The 20,362-nt window shown below is 47.4% G+C and overlaps 1 protein-coding gene across 4 annotated transcripts in view; it reads left to right on the top strand.

The window, feature by feature from the left end:
- Positions 1-4,810: 4,810 nt before the first annotated feature.
- LOC116985669 (transformation/transcription domain associated protein) overlaps positions 4,811-20,362 on the top strand; it is a 173,802-nt gene continuing 158,250 nt past the window's right edge. For 3 of the 4 annotated variants that reach the window (XM_033040552.1, XM_033040550.1, XM_033040551.1), the window contains exons 1-11: positions 5,820-6,202; positions 10,172-10,221; positions 11,126-11,236; positions 12,128-12,232; positions 13,305-13,388; positions 14,866-14,922; positions 15,751-15,876; positions 17,718-17,795; positions 18,025-18,113; positions 19,620-19,716; positions 19,803-19,941. In XM_033040552.1, the coding sequence (XP_032896443.1) occupies positions 6,106-6,202; positions 10,172-10,221; positions 11,126-11,236; positions 12,128-12,232; positions 13,305-13,388; positions 14,866-14,922; positions 15,751-15,876; positions 17,718-17,795; positions 18,025-18,113; positions 19,620-19,716; positions 19,803-19,941 (1,033 nt within the window). In that variant the 5' untranslated portion in view covers positions 5,820-6,105. Of the gene's footprint in view, positions 4,849-5,819; positions 6,203-10,171; positions 10,222-11,125; positions 11,237-12,127; positions 12,233-13,304; positions 13,389-14,865; positions 14,923-15,750; positions 15,877-17,717; positions 17,796-18,024; positions 18,114-19,619; positions 19,717-19,802; positions 19,942-20,362 lie in introns of those variants that run through there. The other variant, XM_033040549.1, reaches the window with a different exon arrangement.

Below are 20,362 nucleotides of genomic sequence, written 5' to 3'. Positions count from 1 at the left end.
AGACCCGGGTTCAATCCTGACCTTGTCTGTGTGGAGTTTGCACGTTCTACATGTGACTTGTGGGTTTCATCCGGGTGCTCTGGTTTCCTCCCACATCCCAAAGACGTGCGGATTTGTAGGTTAATTGGTTTCTGTAAGATTGTCCCCTAGTGTGTGTGGCATAGAACTATTGTAGGGGTGATGGATGGTCAACGCGGAATTAGTGGGTCATGTTCCCGGGACCCTCATTGGAGACCCTCAGACTATCCTTGATCGGACTTTACTGGCTTTACCTTGCACTAAGCATTAGTCCCTTATCATGTATCTATACACTGTAACTGGCTCGATTGTAATCATGTATTGTCTTTCCGCTGACTGGTTAGCACGCAACAGAAGCTTTTTACTGTACCTCGGTACACGTGACAATAAACGTTCTCCAGAGATGCTGCCTGACCCGCTGAGTTACTCTGGCACCCTGTGTCTCATTTTTTGTACAATCTGAATGTTTTGAAAGAAGATCAAACTGTATTCTGCATTCTTAATGAGATCTCACCAAAACCATGCAGAGAGAGATTTCTCTCAATCTCTTCTCCAAATCAAACCAAAGCACGTTGTGTCTCTGAAGATCAACACGAGATGCTGGAGTAACTCAGCGGGCCAGGCCGCATCTCTGGAGAGAAGGAATGGGTAACGTTTCCAGTCGAGCAATCTGAAGAAGGGTCTCGACCTGAAACGTGTCTGAAGAAGGGTCTTGACCCGAAACGTCACCCATTCCTTCTCTCCAGAGATGCTGCCTGGCCCGCTGAGTTACTCCAGCACTGTGTATCTATCTCCTGTAGCCTTGCATAGTTTGGTGCATCTGCCATAGCTCAGGTGAACCCCCTTGAGATATTTGCTCACGACAGAGTTGCCGTACAAACACAAGTTGCTGTTGTTGACCTTGTCCCAAGGGCACTGTCGAGGCTGCTGCCCTAAAGCTATGGCACCTGATCCTGGTACTTGGTGCTGTCAACAGGGTGTAAGTTGGCCACTTTCTGGCCACTCTGGCTCTGCTACTGTGCAGGAAGGACCTGCAAATGTTGGTTTTCGCGAAGATAAACACAAAATGCAGGAGTAACTCAGCCAGGCAGGCAGCAGCTCTGGATAGAAAGAATGGGTGATGTCTCGGGACGGGATGAGACGTCAAGGGAGAGGGAGAAACAGAGATATGGAAGGGTAAGGTGTGAGAATGAGATATCAAAGTGGATGCAGTTCAAGGAAAATGTAGAATAGATTATTGTTAGCTAGGGGAATGTGATGACGAAGTACACAAAGCATCTTACCCTTCCATATTTCTGTGTCTCCAACTTCCCTGACTCCCAGTCTGAAGAAGGGTCTCAACCCGAAATGTCACCCATTCCTTCTATCCAGAGATGCTGCCTGTCCTGCCCGAGTTACACCAGCATTTTGGGTCTGGCTCTGCTAATACCCAGCGTCATGGTGGCACAGTGGTAGAGTTGCTGCCTTGCAATGTCAGAGACCCGGGTTCAATCCTGACTACGGGTGCTCTCTGTACGGAGTTTGTACGTTCTCCCCGCGATCTGCATGGGTTTTCTCCGAGATCTTCGGTTTCCTCCCACACTCCAAAGACGTTCAGGTTTGTAGGTTAATTGGTTTGCTATAAAAGTAAATTGCCCCGAGTGTGTGTAGGATAGTGTTAGTGTGCGGGGATCGCTGGTCGGTGCAGACTCAGTGGGCCAAGGTCCTGTTTCCACACTGTATCTCTAAACTAAACTACTAACCCTAAACTGTCCTACAATCCCTGTAGGCAATGTCCTACCAGCCTCGGCATCCTCTGCCCCACCATTGACCTTTTGCCTTCTCTTGCGGATCATAAATCCGCTGCCTCACAGCACCAGAGACCGGGGTTCGATCCCAAGCACAGGTGCTGTCCATGTGGAGTTTGCACGTTCTCGTGGGGTTCCCCAGTTTGCTCCGATCTCTTTCCACATCCCAAAGTTGGGTTGCAAGCTACCCAAGCAGAATGTGAGGTGTACATAATCATGAGAGGAGCTGCCTGAAAGGCAGTTGAGGCAGGAACTCTTGCAACGTTTGAGAAACACTTAGACAGGTACATGGATAGGATAGATTTGTAGGGATATGGGCCAAATGCAGGCAGGTGGGACTAGAATAGACGAGGCATGTTGCTCGGTATGGGCAAGTTGTGCCGAAGGGACTGTTTCCACGCTGCATATAGAGAAAAACACGAGGAAAAAGGACTATACAGCTGCCAGACCTGCTGAGTTCCTCTATTTTCTTTTTGCTCAAGATTGCAGCATCTGCACGCTCTTGTGTCTCCAAGTAATATATATGTTTAGTTTAGTTTAGTTTATTGTCATGTGTACTGAGGTACATTGTAAAGCTTTTGTTGCATGCTTTCCAGTCATCAGTCATTCAGTTTGAAGAAGGCTCTCGACCCGAAACGTCACCCATTCCTTCTCTCTAGAGATGCTGCCTGTCCCGCTGAGTTACTCCAGCATTTTGCGTCTACCATCAGGAATACAATAGTACATGATTACAATTGAGCCATTTGCAATGTATAGATACATGATAAGGGAATAACGTTTAGTGCAAGGTAAAGCCCGCAAAGTCCGTTCACGGATATTCCGAGGGTCACCAAAGAGGTAGATGGTAGTTCAGCACCACTCTCTGGTTGTGGTAGGATGAGTCGATGCCGAGCTTCCTAAGCCTTCTAAGGAACTAGAGGCGTGTACTTTCTTGGTCGTTGCTTTAATATGGCTGGTCCAGGAGAAGTAGTTGGTGATATCGCCTCCTAGGAATTTGTAGTTTTCAACCATCTCTACTTCGGCACCGTCATTGTAAACTGGGGTATGTGTCGCTAGAAGTCCTGAAGTCGATCATTATCTCCTTGTCTTGCTGACTTTGAGAGAAAGGCCATGAGGATCTCGATCTACTTCCTGTACTCCTTCTCATTATTATTTGATGTCCGGCCCACAATGGTGGCATCGTCTGCAAACTTGAAAATTGAATTAGATTTGTACAGTACATGGCTGCACAGTCGTGGGTGTACAAGGAGTAAAGAAGGGGGCTGCGAGTGTATCCTTGCAGATGATTTGTCCCCTATCCTCACTGATTGGGGTCTGTTGGTCAGGAAGTGGAGGATCCAGTGCAGAGATAAGTGCTGACCAAGTCCTGGGCGTTTGGTGACCAGCTTAGATGGTATAATGGTATTAAAGGCAGAGCTGTAGTCTATGAATTGGAGTATGACGTAGGTGTCTCTCTTATCCAGGTGCTCTGGGGATGAGTGTAGGGCTATGCCGATGTTATCACCCGTGGACCTGTTGTGGTGGTAGGGGAACTGCAGTGAGTCAGGACCGCTGGGTGGACTGGATTTAATGCATTCCATAACTGGCCTCTCAGAACATGTCATGATGGTGGATGTCAAAGCCACTGGACAGTCGTCGTTTAGGCATGAGGTCTAGCTTTTCTTTGGCGCTGGGATGATGGTAGTCTTCTTGAAGCAGGTGGGTACCTCAGAACGGAATAGGGAGAGATTAAAGATGCACATTGTTAGCTTTGAAAAACTGAAAAATGTTTTGTTCCCTTACAAATTAGATCCTCTCACCAATTAGAGAGCAGTACTGACCTACCATCTATCTCAATAGATAGACCTTCGGAATATCTCTAATCGGACTTTATCTTGTACTAAACGTTATTCCCTTTATCCTTTATCTGTACATTGTCGATGGCTTGATTGTAATCATGTATAGTCTTTTCGCTGGCGGACACAAAATGCTGGAGTAACAGCGGGTCAGGCAGCATCTCTGGAGAAAAGGGATAGGTGATGTTTCAGGTCCGAACCCTTTTTTATGGTCCACCACCACCTCTCTCTTTCAGTCTGAAGAAGGATTCCGACCCAGTATACAAGTCTATCTTGGGCATAAACCAGCTTCTGCAGTTCCTTCTCATACAGTCTTTCTGCTGACTGGATACCAAGCAACAAAAAACTTTTCACTGTGCCTCGTTACAGTGAGAGCGGAGCAGTGGTAGAGTTGCTGCCTCACAGCGCCAGAGACCCGTGTTCGACCCTGATCACGGGTGCTGTCTGTACGGACTGTGTGGGTTTCCCCCCGGGTGCTCCGGTTTCCTCCCACACACCAAAGACGTGCAGGTGTGTAGGGTATTGGCTTGGTACAAATGTAGATTGTCTTGAGTGTGCAGGATAGTGCGGGTGTACAGGGTGATTGCTGGTCAGCGCGGTGTTGGTGGGGTCTAAGGGCCTGTTTCCGCGCTGTATCTCTAATCTAAAACAAAACTAAAAGAAGTGACAATATACTAAACTTCCGTACTTGTTTTTTTCCCCCACAGCTGACTGACCCTGGGGAGGTTTCAAGGAGAGGCCATTGATATTTGTGTACAGACAGAGTGGTATTAAGATGGCTTGAAACTTTAAACAATGTTTTTATGAGCAAGTTTCATCCTCTGGGTGAACTATTGTGAGGGTTTCAGCCAAGGCTCTGGTTGCCCTGAGCAGTTGTAAATAAAGTTTCCTCTTGTTGCATTGAAGGGCGGTCGCGGCCTGATGACGCCGAGGAAGACCATCGTTTTCGATGGTCTGAGCGCCGCCGGGCCGCGCGTTTGCTCCTCCGCCGGCGGAAGGAGTCCCGGGAGTTTCTGGACCCGGGAGGCGGGCGACGGTCCGCTCTGGGCCCGCGGGGGAGTTGGAGAGGCTCGGTGGGGGGAGGTAGGACGGAGGGCCCGGGGTAGATGCCGTGGGGAGGGAGGGAGGAGAGCCGGGGTGAGGCGGGCGCGGAGGCGGCGGGAGCGGTGAAAGGGGCCGGCGGGCGGGTGGCGGAGCGCGGGGATGAGGTGAGAGAGAGTGTGAGTGAGTGAGGGGGGGGGGGGGGGAGGGGAGGGGGATGGGGAGGGGTGGTGCACCCAGGCTGAGGAGGGGAGGGAGGTGGAGTGGGGTTGGGGGGAGGGGAGAGGAGGGAGGGAGAGAGGGGGTGAGGAGAGGGATGGTGCACCCAGGCTGAGGAGGGGAGGGAGGTGGAGTGGGGTTGGGGGGAGGGGAGAGGAGGGAGGGAGGGGGTGAGGAGAGGGATGGGTGCACCCAGGCTGAGTAGGGGAGGGAGGTGGAGTGGAATTGGGGGGAGGGGAGAGGTGGGGATGGGATGGAGGTTTGAGGGGAGGAGTGTGTGGAAAAGGGAGGAGTGGTGATGGAGGGTGGCAGAAGGGTTGGGGTCAGAGCGGAGGGGGATAAATGGGGAATATTGGAGGAAGAGGAGTGGGGGCGGAGGGTAAGGGAGAGGGAAGAGTGGCCGTGGAGGGGAGGGGGTAGACGTGGCGCAGGAGACGGAAGGGTGGAGGGGAGTGAGGGGGTAAAGGGGAGAGGGAAATAGTGTGGGGGACAGAGGGGAGGGAGTGGGGACCACAGGAGATGGAGGGGAGAGTGTGGAGTGGGACGGGAAGAAGGGGATGGAGGGACGAAGGCAAGAGGGGGAGTGTTATGATAGTCAGCGTCATACAACACGGAAGCAGGTCTTTCAGGTCGACTTGCCCACGCCGACCCATCTAAGCTAGTTCCATTTACCCGTGTTTGGCCCTCTAAACCGTTCCTATCCATGTACCTGTTCAAATGTCTTTTAAATGCTGTTATAGAACCTGCTTCAACAGCGTGGAAACAGGCGTTTCGACTCACCGAGTCCACACCGACCAAAGATCACCCAAACACTAGTTCCATCCGACACACTAGAGACAATTTTCAGAAGCCAATTAACAGCCCATTACAAACCTGTACTTCTGTGAAATATGGGAGGAAACTGGAGCACCTGAAGGAAGCCCACCAGATCCGTGGTCAGGATTAAAGCCGGGTACCTGGCGCTATGAGGGAGCAACTCTACCACTGTGCCTCCTTAATAGTCTTGACTCTTGAGGAAGTGCAGATGACAGTGGCATAACATAGAACTAGCTTAAACGGGTTGATCGATAGTCGGCGTGGACATGGTGGGCTGAAGGAGGGTTTTTTTCTCTCCAGCATTTATGCTCTTTTGTCCTCCCTTAGAAGCGGACCTGGCGCAGTGACGGAGCTGACGCTGAACCCAGCTGGTGACACACGTGGAAGGGATGGCATTTGTAGCAACTCCAGGAGCGGTGGTGGACCAGACCACACTCATGAAGAAATACCTGCAGTTTGTGGCTGCCCTGACTGACAGCAACACCCGTAAGTTCTGATTTTTGTCTTGCGTCTGCCCAGTCTAAGGTGGGGAGGACGGCGAGAGGCCATTCCGTCTTCGATCTAATGCTAGTTTATACTGTGTAAGAAGGAACTGCAGATGCTGGTTTACACTGAAGATAGACACAAAATGCTGGAGTAACTCAGTGGGTCAGGCGGCATCTTTGGAGAAAAGGAATAGGTGATGTTTCAGGTCGAGACCCTTCAGACGGATTTATACTGCAACTGATTTGTATCTCAGTTAGACTCCACAAACTACAGATGGTGGGGAGCGGCAAAAACCGCCGCTGCCGATTCCCACATTCAGAGATTCCAACTCTATTCAATTCAATTCAATTCAATTCAATTTATTGTCATTTGGACCCCTTGAGGTCCAAACGAAATGCCGTTTCTGCAGCCATACATTACAAACAAATAGACCCAAGACACAACATAATTTACATAAACATCCATCACATTGCTGTGATGGAAGGCCAAAAAAACTTCTCTCTCCACTGCACTCTCCCCCCCGATGTCAGAGTCAAAGTCAAAGTCAAAGCCCCCGGCGGGCGATGGCGATTGTCCCGTGGCCATAAAGCCACGCCGGGTGATGCAAGGTGAGATTCCCACAACCAACTGCCCGACCGGAGTTATGGGTGAACGGACATCGACCTTAAACGTTAACTCTTTTTCTCCTTCACTAACCTGCCGAGCATACAAAGTTCCTAACAACTAAAAATGTATATTTGTTACTGCAAGCAAAAATATGTAAGTCTGGGTGTTTAATTGTCACGCCCAACCCCATTGTTACATTGTTTAATGGAGTTAAGCATCCATCGAAGGGATTTCTTATCAATTTCAGTGCCTTGTCAATTTCAGTGCCTTGTCAATTTCAATAGCGTTGTCAATTTCAATGCCGTGTCAATTTCAATGCCTTGTCAAGTCAAGAGTGTTTTATTGTCATATGTCCCGGATGGGACAATGAAATTCTTACTTGCTGCAGCACCATTGAATATGTGAATATGTAAACATAGTACATAATGGGGGAAGAGAAAAAAAAAGGTTCAATAATTAACAAATATAGTGCAATAATAATATAGTCTTTTGCAGTTCAGAGCTTATTCGTTGTTGTGTTTGATAGCCTGATGGCTGTAGGGAAGAAGCTGTTCCTGAACCTGGACGTTACAGTTTTCAGACTCCTGTACCTTCCTCCTAATGGCAATGGTGAGATGAGTGTGTGGCCAGGATGGTGTGGGTCATTGATGATTTTGGCTGCCTTTTTGAGGCAGCGACTACGATAGATCCCTTCGACGGTGGGGAGGTCAAAGCTGGTGATGGACTGGGCAGTGGTCGCAACTTTCTGCATTATTTTTCGCTCCTGGATGTTCAAGTTGCCGAACCAGGCCACGAGGCAACCAGTCAGATTGCTCTCTACCGTGCACCTGTAGAAGTCCTCTTCAACATGCCGAATCTCCGTAATCTTCCCAGGAAGTAGAAGGAAGTAGTCAATTTCAATGCCTTGTCAATTTCAATCTTCTTCTTCTTCTTAAGCCCTTTGCTCCTCTAGGGAGCATAGGCCATTGACAAATGTCCTCCACCTCACTCGGTTGTTGGCAGTTCTTTCGAGATCTCCCCAGTTGAGCCCACTCTCAGACATTTCTGTCTGGACACCTCTTCTCCAGCTGTTCCTGGGGCGACCTCTTTTCCTTTTGGGGGTTCCATTTCAGGGCTTGCTGGGTGATGTTTGTGGCAGGTTTCCAGAGGGTGTGTCCAATCCAACTCCATTTTCCTGTCCGGAGTAGATGATGGACTGCCCGCTGACCAATTTGATCTCCCCTGACTGTGTCCATCTTGTTTCAGCCAAGCCCAGGACTAGGAGATTGTAGAGCATCATTTTGCTGGCAATTGTGGCAGCTTTGCCAGCCTGGAACATGGTTCGGATGTTCCATGTCTCCACGAGGATGGATTTCCGTGGCGTCAGAAGGTGTGTCAGCTTCCCAGCGCCCTTGCGGGTTTGGCTGGGAAGCATCATGCTCCCCTTCACTGGGGCACCTTCTTCAACCAAGTGTGTAATTTGGTTTTCATTCGTCAAAGTTTTTATAACTCACACTTTTTTCCAGGGTGGGGTAGTTAACCTCATGCCCAACCCCCAACCTGGAGGACCAGGGACTGCTTCGTCTGCCTCCTCACCCGAGACCTGTCCGGTTTGGTTGAACCTGCCAGGGATATGAAACCCCATCCGGCATAGGTCTCAGGATCACTGGAGTACACAAGCCTCTCCTCAACGTCAAGGTTGCAGTCCAGGAGAGGTTGTCAATTTCAATGTCCTTGTCAATTTCAAAGGCCTTGTCAATTTCAATGGCCTTGTCGGTTTCAATGCCTTGTCAATTTCAATGGCCTTGTCAATTTCAATGGCCTCCACAGTGTAACCTGCAGCCTGTGTTCTTAAAGAGATAGTCCACTATAACCAAAACCCATTATAAAGAGGTCCGTATAAACGAGGGTTTATTGTACCTTTATTAATTCTCTCAGCTCTGGGATACAAGGAGGAGCAGCCTTTGGTGGTGCTCTACTTGTCACATGTGCAATGGCACAGTGAAATTGTTTTTGAATATTTACACATGCGGGCGCCGTCATGTTTTGCTGTCATTTCCAAAGTCTGGCCCGCCCGCGCTCTCGTCTACTGGAGCAGTCCCTGATCCAGGAGAGCACCAGGTTCCTTCCTCTGTCGCCTTCGACCGGATCGGTCCGCGAACTCACGTCCCTCTCCTCGCCCGGCCTCTCTGTGTCTGTGAAGTTCACCAACACTGGGACTATTCCATTAACACCTCCAAATATTCAACAGGGACGTGACGTCCTGTCTAACGCGCGATATCTATCATGCAACGTGATACTCCAGCAGAGGGGGAACCCAGGGACGACTGAAATGCTGTCCCTCCATTTATGGAGTTCACTATCCCACCACCTTACACACCAACAAATGGGAACTGAGTAACAGAATTAAAAACGCAGGAAAGCACATAGTGCTGGAGTAACTCAAGGCGTGTAGCACCCAAGATGGCACTGAGGCCAGTGACTGTGCCGGTCCCAAAAGTGGATCTGCAATCATTCATTACAGTCGTTCCGTTCTTTTATCCTTCCACTGTGAGTGGCTTGATTGTAATCATTGTATAGTCCTTCCGTTGACCGGATAGCACGCAACAAAAAGCTTTTCACTGTATCTCGGCACACGTGACGCTAAGCTAACTCAGCGGGTCAGGCAGCATCTATGGAAGACATGAACAGGCCATTTCAGGACCATTCTTCAGACTAGATGTAGTAGGGGGAAGAATGCTGGAAAAGAGGTGGGGGCGGGGCAAGTAGGTGATTTGTCTCACCCTCCCCCCACCCGCCACCTTCCCCCACCTCTCTTTTCCAGCTGTCTCCCCCGCCCCTTCTACAATCGGGCTGAAGAAGGATCCCAACACGAAACGTCACCTATCCACGTCCTACAGAGATGCTACCTGACCTGCTGAGTTACTTCAGGACTTTGTGTCTATCTTCTGCATTTGCTCGTTTCTTCAGTATTGAAGATGTGTCTGATTCACACCGGGGAAACCGAGATGTTGACGCTAAGGAAGCTGCTGATTGTTTTCAAGTTTATTGCCATTGCTTCTTGCCTTTTATAATAAATGATGGATTGATTCAGAATTTAAACAGAAGCAAAATGATGGAGACAAATTGCTGGAGCCCTTGAGACTATTTAGAAAGTGGCTGCATGTGTTTATGTTAGTGTGCGCGCATGTGTGTGTGCGCGCGGGTGAGTGTATGTATGTGCGCGAGTGTGTGTGAGCCTGTGAAACACTATGACTGATGCTACTTTCTATGATGGGCGATGTTAGTAAAACTGATAAGATCTGATTGCTTCTGTGAGATAGTAAAGTAAAGTAGGCGACGTCTTGTTTCCGACCTAAAGGAATATATTTTCTCTCTCTGCAGCTGACGAAACTAAACTAAAAATGATGCAGGAAGTCAGTGAAAACTTTGAAGTAAGTTCCCAGATAGAATGTTCTGCATGAATTTAAATGTTTTCTTTGTGCGATTCTCGACAAGTTGGAATTTTCTTCTGATGAACGTGCATTAAAAGTTTAGCTCGGTTCAGAGATGCATCTTGGAAACAGGCCCTTCGGCCCACCGTGTCACCACTGACCAACCATCACCAGTTCACACTGGTTCTATCCTACACACCCGGACTAATTTTACAGAAGCCTATTAACCTACAAACCTGCATGTCTTTGGAGTGTGGGAGGAAACTGGAGAAAACCCACATGGTCACAGGGAGAATGTACAAACGATGTATAGACAGCACCCGTGGTCAGGATTGAACTTGGGTCTCTGGCACAGTAAGGCAGCAACTCTCCCGCTGCGCCACTCTGCTGCCCTTGTTTTAGGTGTCATTCGTAACTGTCACTGTATGTCATGTTGTGACGTGGGCAGAGCACCAAGGCAAATTCCTTGTATGTGAATACTTGGCCAATAAACTTATTCATTCATTCATATGGGTGGTGATGGAAACACATACGATGGTGGCATTTAGTAGACTTTTAGAAAGGCACCAGGATGTGCAGGGAATGGAGGGATATGGACCATGTGCAGGCAGAGGAGATTAGATTAATTTGGCAACATGTTGCTGTTCAGCATTGACATTGTGACCACGTGAGTTTCCTCCAGGTGCTCCAGTTTCCTCCCACACTCCAGTGACGTACTGGTTTGTACATTAATTTGCTGCGGTAAAAAATTGTGAATTGTCCCTAGTGTGTAGGATAGTGCCAGTGTACGGGGTGATCGTTGGTCAGCACGGACACGGTGGGCCGAAGGGCTCTTTCCACGCTGTATCACTGAACGAAGCCAAACTGAATATTTAAAAAATCTGTGCTTCCGTTGTTTTTTCAGAATGTCACCACTTCACCGCAGTACTCCACATTCCTGGAACACATCATTCCTCGCTTTCTCACATTCCTGCAAGACGGAGAGGTGCAGTTCCTTCAGGAAAAGTCTGCTCAGGTGCGTTGCCGACGTGACTCCCAGGATCTGCTTTGTCCAGTAACATCTTTGGCGTAACCGGTCAAAAAATTGGCATCAATTCTTTTCAGTTAATTCAATATTGCTTTTTTCGTCAAAGACACGAAGTGTGTACGTATAAATGGGGCGGCACGATGGCACAGCGGTAGAGTTGCTGCCTCACAGCGCCAGAGACCTGGGTTCGATCCTGACCAGGGGTGCTGTCTGCGTGGAGATTGCACGTTCTCCTGCGACCGCCTTGGCTTTCATCCCACATTCCAAAGACGTGCGGGTTTGTAGGTTAATTGGCCCTCTGTAAATTGTCCCTCATGCGCAGGATAGAACAAGTGTACGGGGTGATCGCTGGTCGGCGCGGACTTGGTGGGCCGAAGGGCCTGTTTCCGTGCTGTATCTCCAAACTAAAACAGATCCTCTATTTTTCATCCACCTATTTTTTCATCCCCTACATTTAATCCTTTTGAAAGTTAAAGTTGTTGAAAGGGTGGTGGGTGCCTGGAACGAGCTGCCGGGGGTGGTGGTGGAGGCAGATACGATAGTGGTGTTTAAGAGACTTTTAGTTAGGCGCATGGATATGGAGGGATATGGATTATGTGCAGTGAGGTAAGAGATGGTTTTGGCATCGTGCTCGGCATAGACATTGTGGGCCGAAGGGCCAGTTCCTGTGCTGTACTGTTCTACGATCTATGAATATCCTATTTCAAGTATCATATTTGCGTTCTTTGAAGTGCCAAACCATAATTTCTCCAGAATTTGTTCAGAATTTGTTTCACGCAGCCCTTTTCCCAAAGTCCACATCCAGAGCAATCCGCTACTTGTATAATAAGATTGATTGGCGAGCTTTTAATTTTTATTGCACAAATTGTTTATTTGCAGCAAGTTCGAAAACTCGTCCTTGAAATTATTCACAGAATTCCAACAAATGAGCATTTGCGATCCCACACAAAAAACATCTTGTCCGTGATGTTTCGCTTTTTGGAAGTGAGTTTTCAATCTTTTCTTTGCGTCTTTTCAACTGTTAATATATGAAACTTGCGAGTGAGTTTGTACTACAGCCAGCATTGAAGCATTAGCTCTTTATAGTTATAGATAGATGGAGAGATACATATGGGGCTGAGCAGCATTGGTGAATGAAGACTACCAAGTTTGTTTTATATGTTAAAACACAGGGTCCTTTGTTCTCAGCGCATCCCCCCCCCCCCACCGGGTCCCTCTTTATTCTCAGCGGCATGTCCTCGACCGACCGAACTCCGGGACTCAAGCGGCCACCTTTGACACTACAGCGCTCTTTCACACAGACCATGACTTGATGCTGCCTCGGGAAGCCAGCCAACACAATCAAAGACTTGTCCTACCCCAGTCATTCCTTCTCCCTGCTCCCGTCCGGCAGCTTCTTCCCATTTGTTATCAGGCTTCAGAACAGCCCTTCCACAAGCTCGGGTACTGTCCGATTCACCTCTTTCATTGGACATTGTCTTTGGAACTATGGTGAAGTAGTGCTAACCGCAGCCTCACAGCACCAGAGACCCGGGTTTGATCCTATCAACGGATGCTGTCTGTACGGACTTTGTACATTCTTCCCGTGACCACGCGGGTTTTCTCCGGGTGCTCCGGTTTCCTCCCACACTCCAAAGACATACAGGTCTGTAGGTTAATTGGCTTTGGTGATGATTGTAAATTGTCCCTAGTGTGTGTAGGATAGTGCTAATGTACAGGTGATCGCTGGGTGGTGTAGACTCGGTGGGCCAAAGGGCCTTTTTCCGCACTGTATTTCTTTTAAAAAAAACTACCCCAATGAGGACATTGGACCTTGTCTATGGAACTGATGCGCTACATTGCTGAGAACCACTCCATCTTCTCCTTTACTCTACCTATTAGTCTTGAGTTTGACTTGATTGTGTTTATGTATGGCATTATCTGATCAGATTGGATAGCATGTTCGCTGTACCATGGTACATGTGACAAACATAAACCAGAAGGATAGCAGGGATCGGATAGTAAAAGTACTGCACGCTGTTGATGGCTAAATGTATAACTTGTTACCGTGGTTTAGGTTGAGAATGAAGAGAATGTCCTCATTTGCCTCCGTATCATCATTGAATTGCACAAACAGTTCAGGCCGCCGATAACGCAGGAGGTAAGTGCCTTTCCTTTAAAGACCAAAACCTTGTGTTTTGTTTTGGGTTGTGTTTTGAGCCCTGTATTCTGAACTTTCAATTTTTTTTAATGTAAATTTTTTAATAAAAAAGTTCTTCAAGTATTTTATTTTTTTTCATTCATGGGGGGTGGGTGTTGCAATCCAGACCAGTGTATGGTTTCTGTCCCCTACTCTTGATCAGGATGCTTTACTGCACAATTTCAGAGGGCTGTCTCAAGTCATCTACCTGCCAGTTGCATACGTTCTATGAGCAGAATTAGGCCATTCGGCCCATCAAGCCGTTCAATCATGGCTGATCTATCTTCCCCTCTCAACCCAATTCTCCAAACTTCTCCCCATAACCCCTGACAGCCTGGGAATCTGTCAACCTCCACCTTTAAAAATATCCAATGACTTGGCCTCCACGGCCGTCTGTGGCAATGAATTCCACAGATTCACCACCTTTTGACTAAACAAATTCCTCCTCATCTCCTTTTTAAAGTTACGTTCTTTTATTCTGAGTTTATGGTCTCTAGTCCTACACTCTCTCTCCCTAATGGAAACATCCTCACTACTTCCACTCTATCCTGGCCTTTTACTTTTCGGCAAGTTTCAATGAGGTGCCCCCCCCTCATCCTTCTAAAGTGAGTACAGGCCCGATGCTATCAATCGCGTATCATATGTGAATCATCCTCGTAAACCTCTGGACCCTCTCCAATGCCTTCCTTCCTCAGATATGTTGGACCTGGACTACACATTTCCTTCCCCAAATAGCTTGTTATGATCTGGTGGTTTCATAGTCACTGTGAAACCACCAGACTATGGTGGTTTCACAGCGTCTTTAAATTAAAAGACTCGTCTTTAAATTAAATTAATCAGGGCTTCATTTATCTGCTCGTATCAGTACCTTATCAATGTTATCCCAGTCACTTAATACTAGGTCAGTAATTCAACCACCTTGTGATCCCAGTTTTACATAGACCATGGAACACTAGAGCACAGGAACAGGTCCTTTGGTCCACATTCTCTGTGATGCCAAGTTAAAGTTATCCCCTCTGCTTGCACGTAATCCATCCCCTCCATCCCCTCCATATTCAGGCGCTCATCTAAAAGCCTCTTAAAGGCCACTATCGTATTGTGGGCCACACTCCCACCACCACTGACCATCTACCCAAGCTATGCACAGTTTCCCGTGCCCCCATTTGTTTTAGAATAGATTTATAAATATTTTTTCATGCTTAACATGTACCTTTATCACATTCTTGTGGTTGGAAGATTTCTGATTCATTTTAGGTTCTCGGACATTTTTGACGAATGCAGCACTGATTTTTTTTTGGCAGTGCTGGAGTAACTCAGCGGATCGGTCAGAATCTGACCCGCTTTGTTACTCCAGCACTTGGTGTCTTTTTTGTAAGCCAGTCTCTGCAGTTCCTTGTGTCTCCATTTTCTGAGGCAATGTTTTTTTTTTCCTGTACAGATTCACCACTTCCTTGACTTCGTGAAGCAGATTTACAACGATCTCCCTAAAGTGGTGGTACGTATTGTGCTGAGAATTACGTTCTGCAAAATCTCTGAGTGGTTCTTAGGAATAAAATGTACTTTTGTTTTAGTTTATTGTCACGTATAGCGAGGTACAGTGAAAAGCTTTTTAGTTGTATGCTGATCAGTCAGCAGAAAGACTATGCATGATACCAATCAAGCTGTCCACAGTGTACAAATACAGGATAAATGGAATAATGTTTAGTGCCGGGTAAAATCCGATTAAAGATAGACCGAGGGTCCCCAAACCGGTAGATGGTAGGTCGGGACCACTCGAGTCGCAGATAAGACGGTTCAGTTGCCTGATAACAGCTGGGAAGAAACTGTCCCTGAATCTGGAGGTGTGCGTTTTCACACTTGTGTACCTCTTGCCTGATGGAAGAGGGGAGAGGAGGGAGTGACCAGGGTGAGACGGGTCCTTGCATTCTCACACGTGTACCTCTTGCCTGATTGGAGAAGAGGAAATGATGTGGAGATGGAAGGGGGTCAATGGAATCTCTAGCTCCCTCCCCTCAACTTTCAGTCTGAAGAGACGGTCCCGAAACGTCACCCATTCCTTCTCTCCAGAGATGCTGCCTAACCCGCAGAGTTACTCCAGCATTTTGTGTCTGTCTTCAACAGGAGGGAGGTTGGTTTGCATGATGGTCTGGGCTGTGTCCACAATTCTCAGCAGTTTCTCGCGGTCTGCGATGGGGCTGTTCTCAAACCGTGCAGTGATGCATCCCGATAAAATGCTTTCTACGCCGCATCTGTCAAAGTTGGTGAGAGTTGGTGCCGGGGGGGGGGGGTGTTACCACTGTTAATTTTCCTCCCTCATTTCCAGACACGATACTTTGAGAAGCCCCAAGCCATCGCCGACAACACGGTCCCTTCCCCAGAGATGGTGGGAATGATCACTCAGGTCGCCGTTAAAACCAACCCCGAGCGAGAGGACAGTGAATCAAGAACAGTAAGTCAACCCGGCAAAACATGCACTGTCCTTCATTTTGCTGACGAGGCCAACTCGGGTCGACTCTGTCCCCCCATCTACTGGCTTCAGTGTCCAGAGTGTTTTATTGTCAGATGTCCCAAACAGAACATTGAAAATCTTACTTGCAGCAGCATGACAGATTATGTAAATATAGTACTCTGTAAACTGTAATAAATGAAAGAAGTTCTCTTTATATATACACACACACACACACACACACACACACACACACACACACACACACACACACACACACACACACACACACACACACATTTTGAGCTTTTGTTTGTGATATTGTTTACAGAGTACTATGCTTACATATTCTGTGTAATACATATAGGTGAGCATTGTGTTTGATAAATCGCTGGATTCAGCCAACAGAGTTTGATTCACGAGGTATGTTATTACACTACCAAACAAGGCACATAGATTAATGCATCCCCGTCCGCACTCGCTAACCCCAAGCACACATCGGAGGACGCCGCAGGATGTTCCCGTTCTTCATCACCTGGCTGTGTTCGCGACACGGTCCGCGGCTGGGGCTCTCTCCCTGTAAGAGCGCCCAACATCAGCCTTAATGGCATTTCTTATCAGAGCAGACCGCGCCACTGCCCCCTCCCCGAGCCAATCATAAGCCCCCCTTGCCTGCAACCTTTCTGCGCGATTCGCATGTGGGGGCACAGGTTGTCTACCCAACTATTGCTGTTGTATTTTACTCAACAACACTACACTTTCCCATGGGATAGTGTCAGACTTTCTCAGGCATTGTGCACAGATGCAAGGTCATCTATGGGAGACTGCCTTCAAATCTTGTTTTCGAAGGGTTCAAAATGCAGTGCTGCTAATTTAGCTGATAACTCCATTTTAGCTGAAATAGTTATTTTAGGGTGGCACCGTGGCGTGGCTGGTAGAGCCGCTGCCTCACAGCACCAGCGACCAGAGTTCGATCCCGACCTCGGGTGCTGTCTGTGTGGAGTTTGCACATTCTACCGTGTGGATGACCGTGTGGGTTTCCTCTGCGTGCTCCAGTTGCACCCTATCCGAATAGTGATTAAATAATATAACATGTAACTATGAACATTTTATGAGGCACTCCATTCTAGACTCTTGTATGAGATCAAGAGTCAAGAGTGTTGAATTTACTATGTATTGAAACAGAACAGTTAAATTCTTACTTTGCAAAAGCCTAGCGGTGCAGCAGGTAGAGCTGCTGCCTCACAGTGTCAGAGACCCGCGTTCAATCCTGACCTCGGGTGTTGTCTGTGTGTGGCGTTTGCATGCTCTCCCTGTGACCGCGTGGGTTTTCTTTTGGAAGCTCCGGTTTCCTCTCACATCCAAAGACATACGGGTTTGTAAGTTAATTGGCTTCTGTAGGGAGAGGACACGAAAGTGGGATAACAGAACGAGTGTGAACGATTGATCGATGGTCGGTGTGGACTCAGTGGGCCGAAGGGCCTGTTTCCACGCTGTATCTCTAAACTGTCCCGTGTGAGATGTTAAGAATAAGGGGTCAGCCATTTAGAACGGAGATGAGGAAAAACTTTTTCTGGTTGTGAATCTGTGGAATTGTCTGAAAAGGCAGTGGAGGCCATTTCTCTGGATGCTTTCAAGAGCGAGTTAGATAGAGCTCTTAAAGATAGCGGAGTCAGGGGAGAAGGCAGGAACGGGGTACTGATTGTGGATGATCAGCCATGATCACAGTGAATGGCGGTGCTGGCTCGAAGGGCCGAATGGCGAACTCCTGCATCTTTTGTCTTTTTATCATCTGTTTTTAGTAATGTGATGCTATATCTTTATATAAAATATTTATCTTTCAGCATACCATAATTCCCAGAGGATCCCTGTCCCTCAAGGTGCTGGCTGAGCTGCCCATCATTGTGGTCCTCATGTATCAGGTAGCTACGCTAGTTTCCCGTTAAATGTCTTTAATTTCCTCCCTGCCTGTGCGTCACCTGGATTTGCACCTATTTCTCCCCTCCACCCTTCCTTCCCCCTCCCTCCCCTCTCTCCTCCCCTCTCCTCCCTACCCCCCTCTTTCATGATGGCTAATATTAAAGAAAGGAATCTGTCCTAATAATTCCATGCATTGGCCTAAATTATCGTGATGCTCCTGCTTCATTTCAGCTGTACAAGCAGAGTATCCACAACGTCGTATCGGAATTCGTCCCTTTAATTATGAACACGATCATGTTGCAAGTGACACCGCAGGCAAGGTAAGCAGGCTCCTCTAGGTGGTGCTGTTAGCCACAGGAAGCGACACTCGTGTCCACATTTCTATTTAGTCTCAAATCATCTGTTTCCTATCATTTAAAACAAGTGAGGAGTATTGATGGGATGTAATATAAAATCTTCCAGCTAATTTAATCCAGTATTTGATCAAATTGGACATGGAGGGATATGGATAGTTATCTTAGAGTCATACAGTGTGGAAACAGGCCCTTCGGCCCAACTTGCCCATGCCGACCAACAGGCTACATCTGTACTAGCCCCACCCGCCCGCGCTTGGCCCAAAACCCTCTAAACCTGTCCTGACCAGGCACCCATCCAGTTCTCTTTAACGTTATGATGGTCCCTGCTTGGGTGGGAGATTGCAACCTTCACGTGGTCCGCCCTGTTTCAACGAATGCAATCAACCCGGCGTGCACAATCAATTAGATCAAATAGAACAAGTTGTCCTACAACTTTAGGCTGTGCACGCCATAAGCAAGAAGAAAAAGATGATAGCACCTGACTCAATTACCTTCTCTGGCAGCTCGTTCCACTATATCCTCTGGTTCTCCATTCCCCCACTCCAGGTAAAAGACTGTGCGTTCACTTGATCTATTCCTCTCATGATTTTGTACACCTCTATAAGATCACCCCGCATCCTCCTGCGCTCCTGGTAACATTCTTGTAAAGCTTGACAATATCTTTCCTATAACATGGTGCCCCGAACAGAACACGATATTCTAAATGTGCTCTCACCAATATCATACAACTGTAACATGACCTCCCAACTCATTAGTCTGACTGATGAAGGCCAATGTGCCGGAAGTCTTTTTCACAACCCTAGGTAGACAAAATTGCTGGAGAAACTCAGCGGGTGCGGCAGCATCTATGGAGCGATGGAAATAGGCAACGTTTCGGGCCGAAACCCTGTCTACCTGTGATGCCACTTTCAGGAATCCTATGTACCTGCACTCCTAGAACAAATTCTTTGTTTTGCACGTTAGCACCATTATAAATAAGTACAAAAGTGGAATGTAAAAATAGTAGATTACATATTTCACTCAGTTTATAGAACCAGCTGCATTAGGAGGTAGTTGAGGCAGGTACTATAGGAGCATTTAAAGGACACTTGGAAAGGAAAGATTTGGAGGGATATGGGCAAATGGGACGAGCTTAGGCGGGGCATCTTGGTCGGCATGGATGAGTTCGACCGAAGAAACTTTTTCTGAGCTGCATGACTCGACGGCTTCATGACTATATAAATGTCACATCTATACGTTCAATAACGGTCAGATGAAATAGCTGCTTTCTGGGACTAAGCAGTGGCAAATGTTTGTGGAAGATAATACAGCAGGTAAATTGCCATTTATGGAGGTTTGGTGGAGAAGATATCATTTAAATACTTTCTGCTACTCTGGATGGATTGTCCCTCGTCTTATTTCTAAAAAAAATCTAAATTTGAATTTCTAAATGTGATCTTTTTAACAGATGTATTTTTTTTCTTATTGTAGACTAAATAAACTTTACAACAAGGAACTATACGCTGACTTCATTGCTGCACAGATTAAAACATTGTCCTTTCTCGCTTATATCATAAGAATCTATCAGGTACGCCCTCTTGCTTTTGGAGTTAAGGCTTGAGTTGAAAGGTGGGAGAGATTCTCTAAGCGATTCTGCCTCTTTTTTTTCCACAGGAGTTGGTGGGAAAATATTCGCAACAGATGGTGAAAGGAATGCTTCAGTTGTTATCTAACTGCCCTTCTGAAACTGCCCATCTACGGAAGGAACTTTTGATCGCAGCCAAACACATCCTAACCACTGACCTTCGCAACCGTATGTAGTCCCCAGTTTATTCTTTTTTTTGAGCTGTGTCAATGTGAAAAGTCTTATTATGGACAAGAAAAGAAATAACGTTGGCTAATCGTAAAATTGTACCAGCCTATGTTGTTAGAGACAGTCATACAGTGAGGAAACAGGCCCTTCGACCCAACTTGACGCCGACCAACATGTCCCTCCTGCACTAGTCCCACCTGCCTGCGTTTGGCCCTTATCCCTCAAAACCTGTCCTATCCTGTCCAAATGTTTCTTAACTGTTGCGATTGTAGCTGCCTCGACTAACTCCTTCGGCAGCTCGTTCCACACACCCACCACCCTTTGTGTAACAAATAATGTTACACCTCTGGTCCCTATTGAATCTTTCCCCTCCTTAAACCTTTGTCCTCTGGTTCTCGATTCCCCTGCTCTAGGCAAGACA

Source organism: Amblyraja radiata, chromosome 22 (genome assembly GCF_010909765.2).
Source record: "Amblyraja radiata isolate CabotCenter1 chromosome 22, sAmbRad1.1.pri, whole genome shotgun sequence".
NCBI classification, from domain to species: Eukaryota; Metazoa; Chordata; class Chondrichthyes; order Rajiformes; family Rajidae; genus Amblyraja; species Amblyraja radiata.
This window is presented reverse-complemented; position numbering and strand designations above follow the sequence as displayed.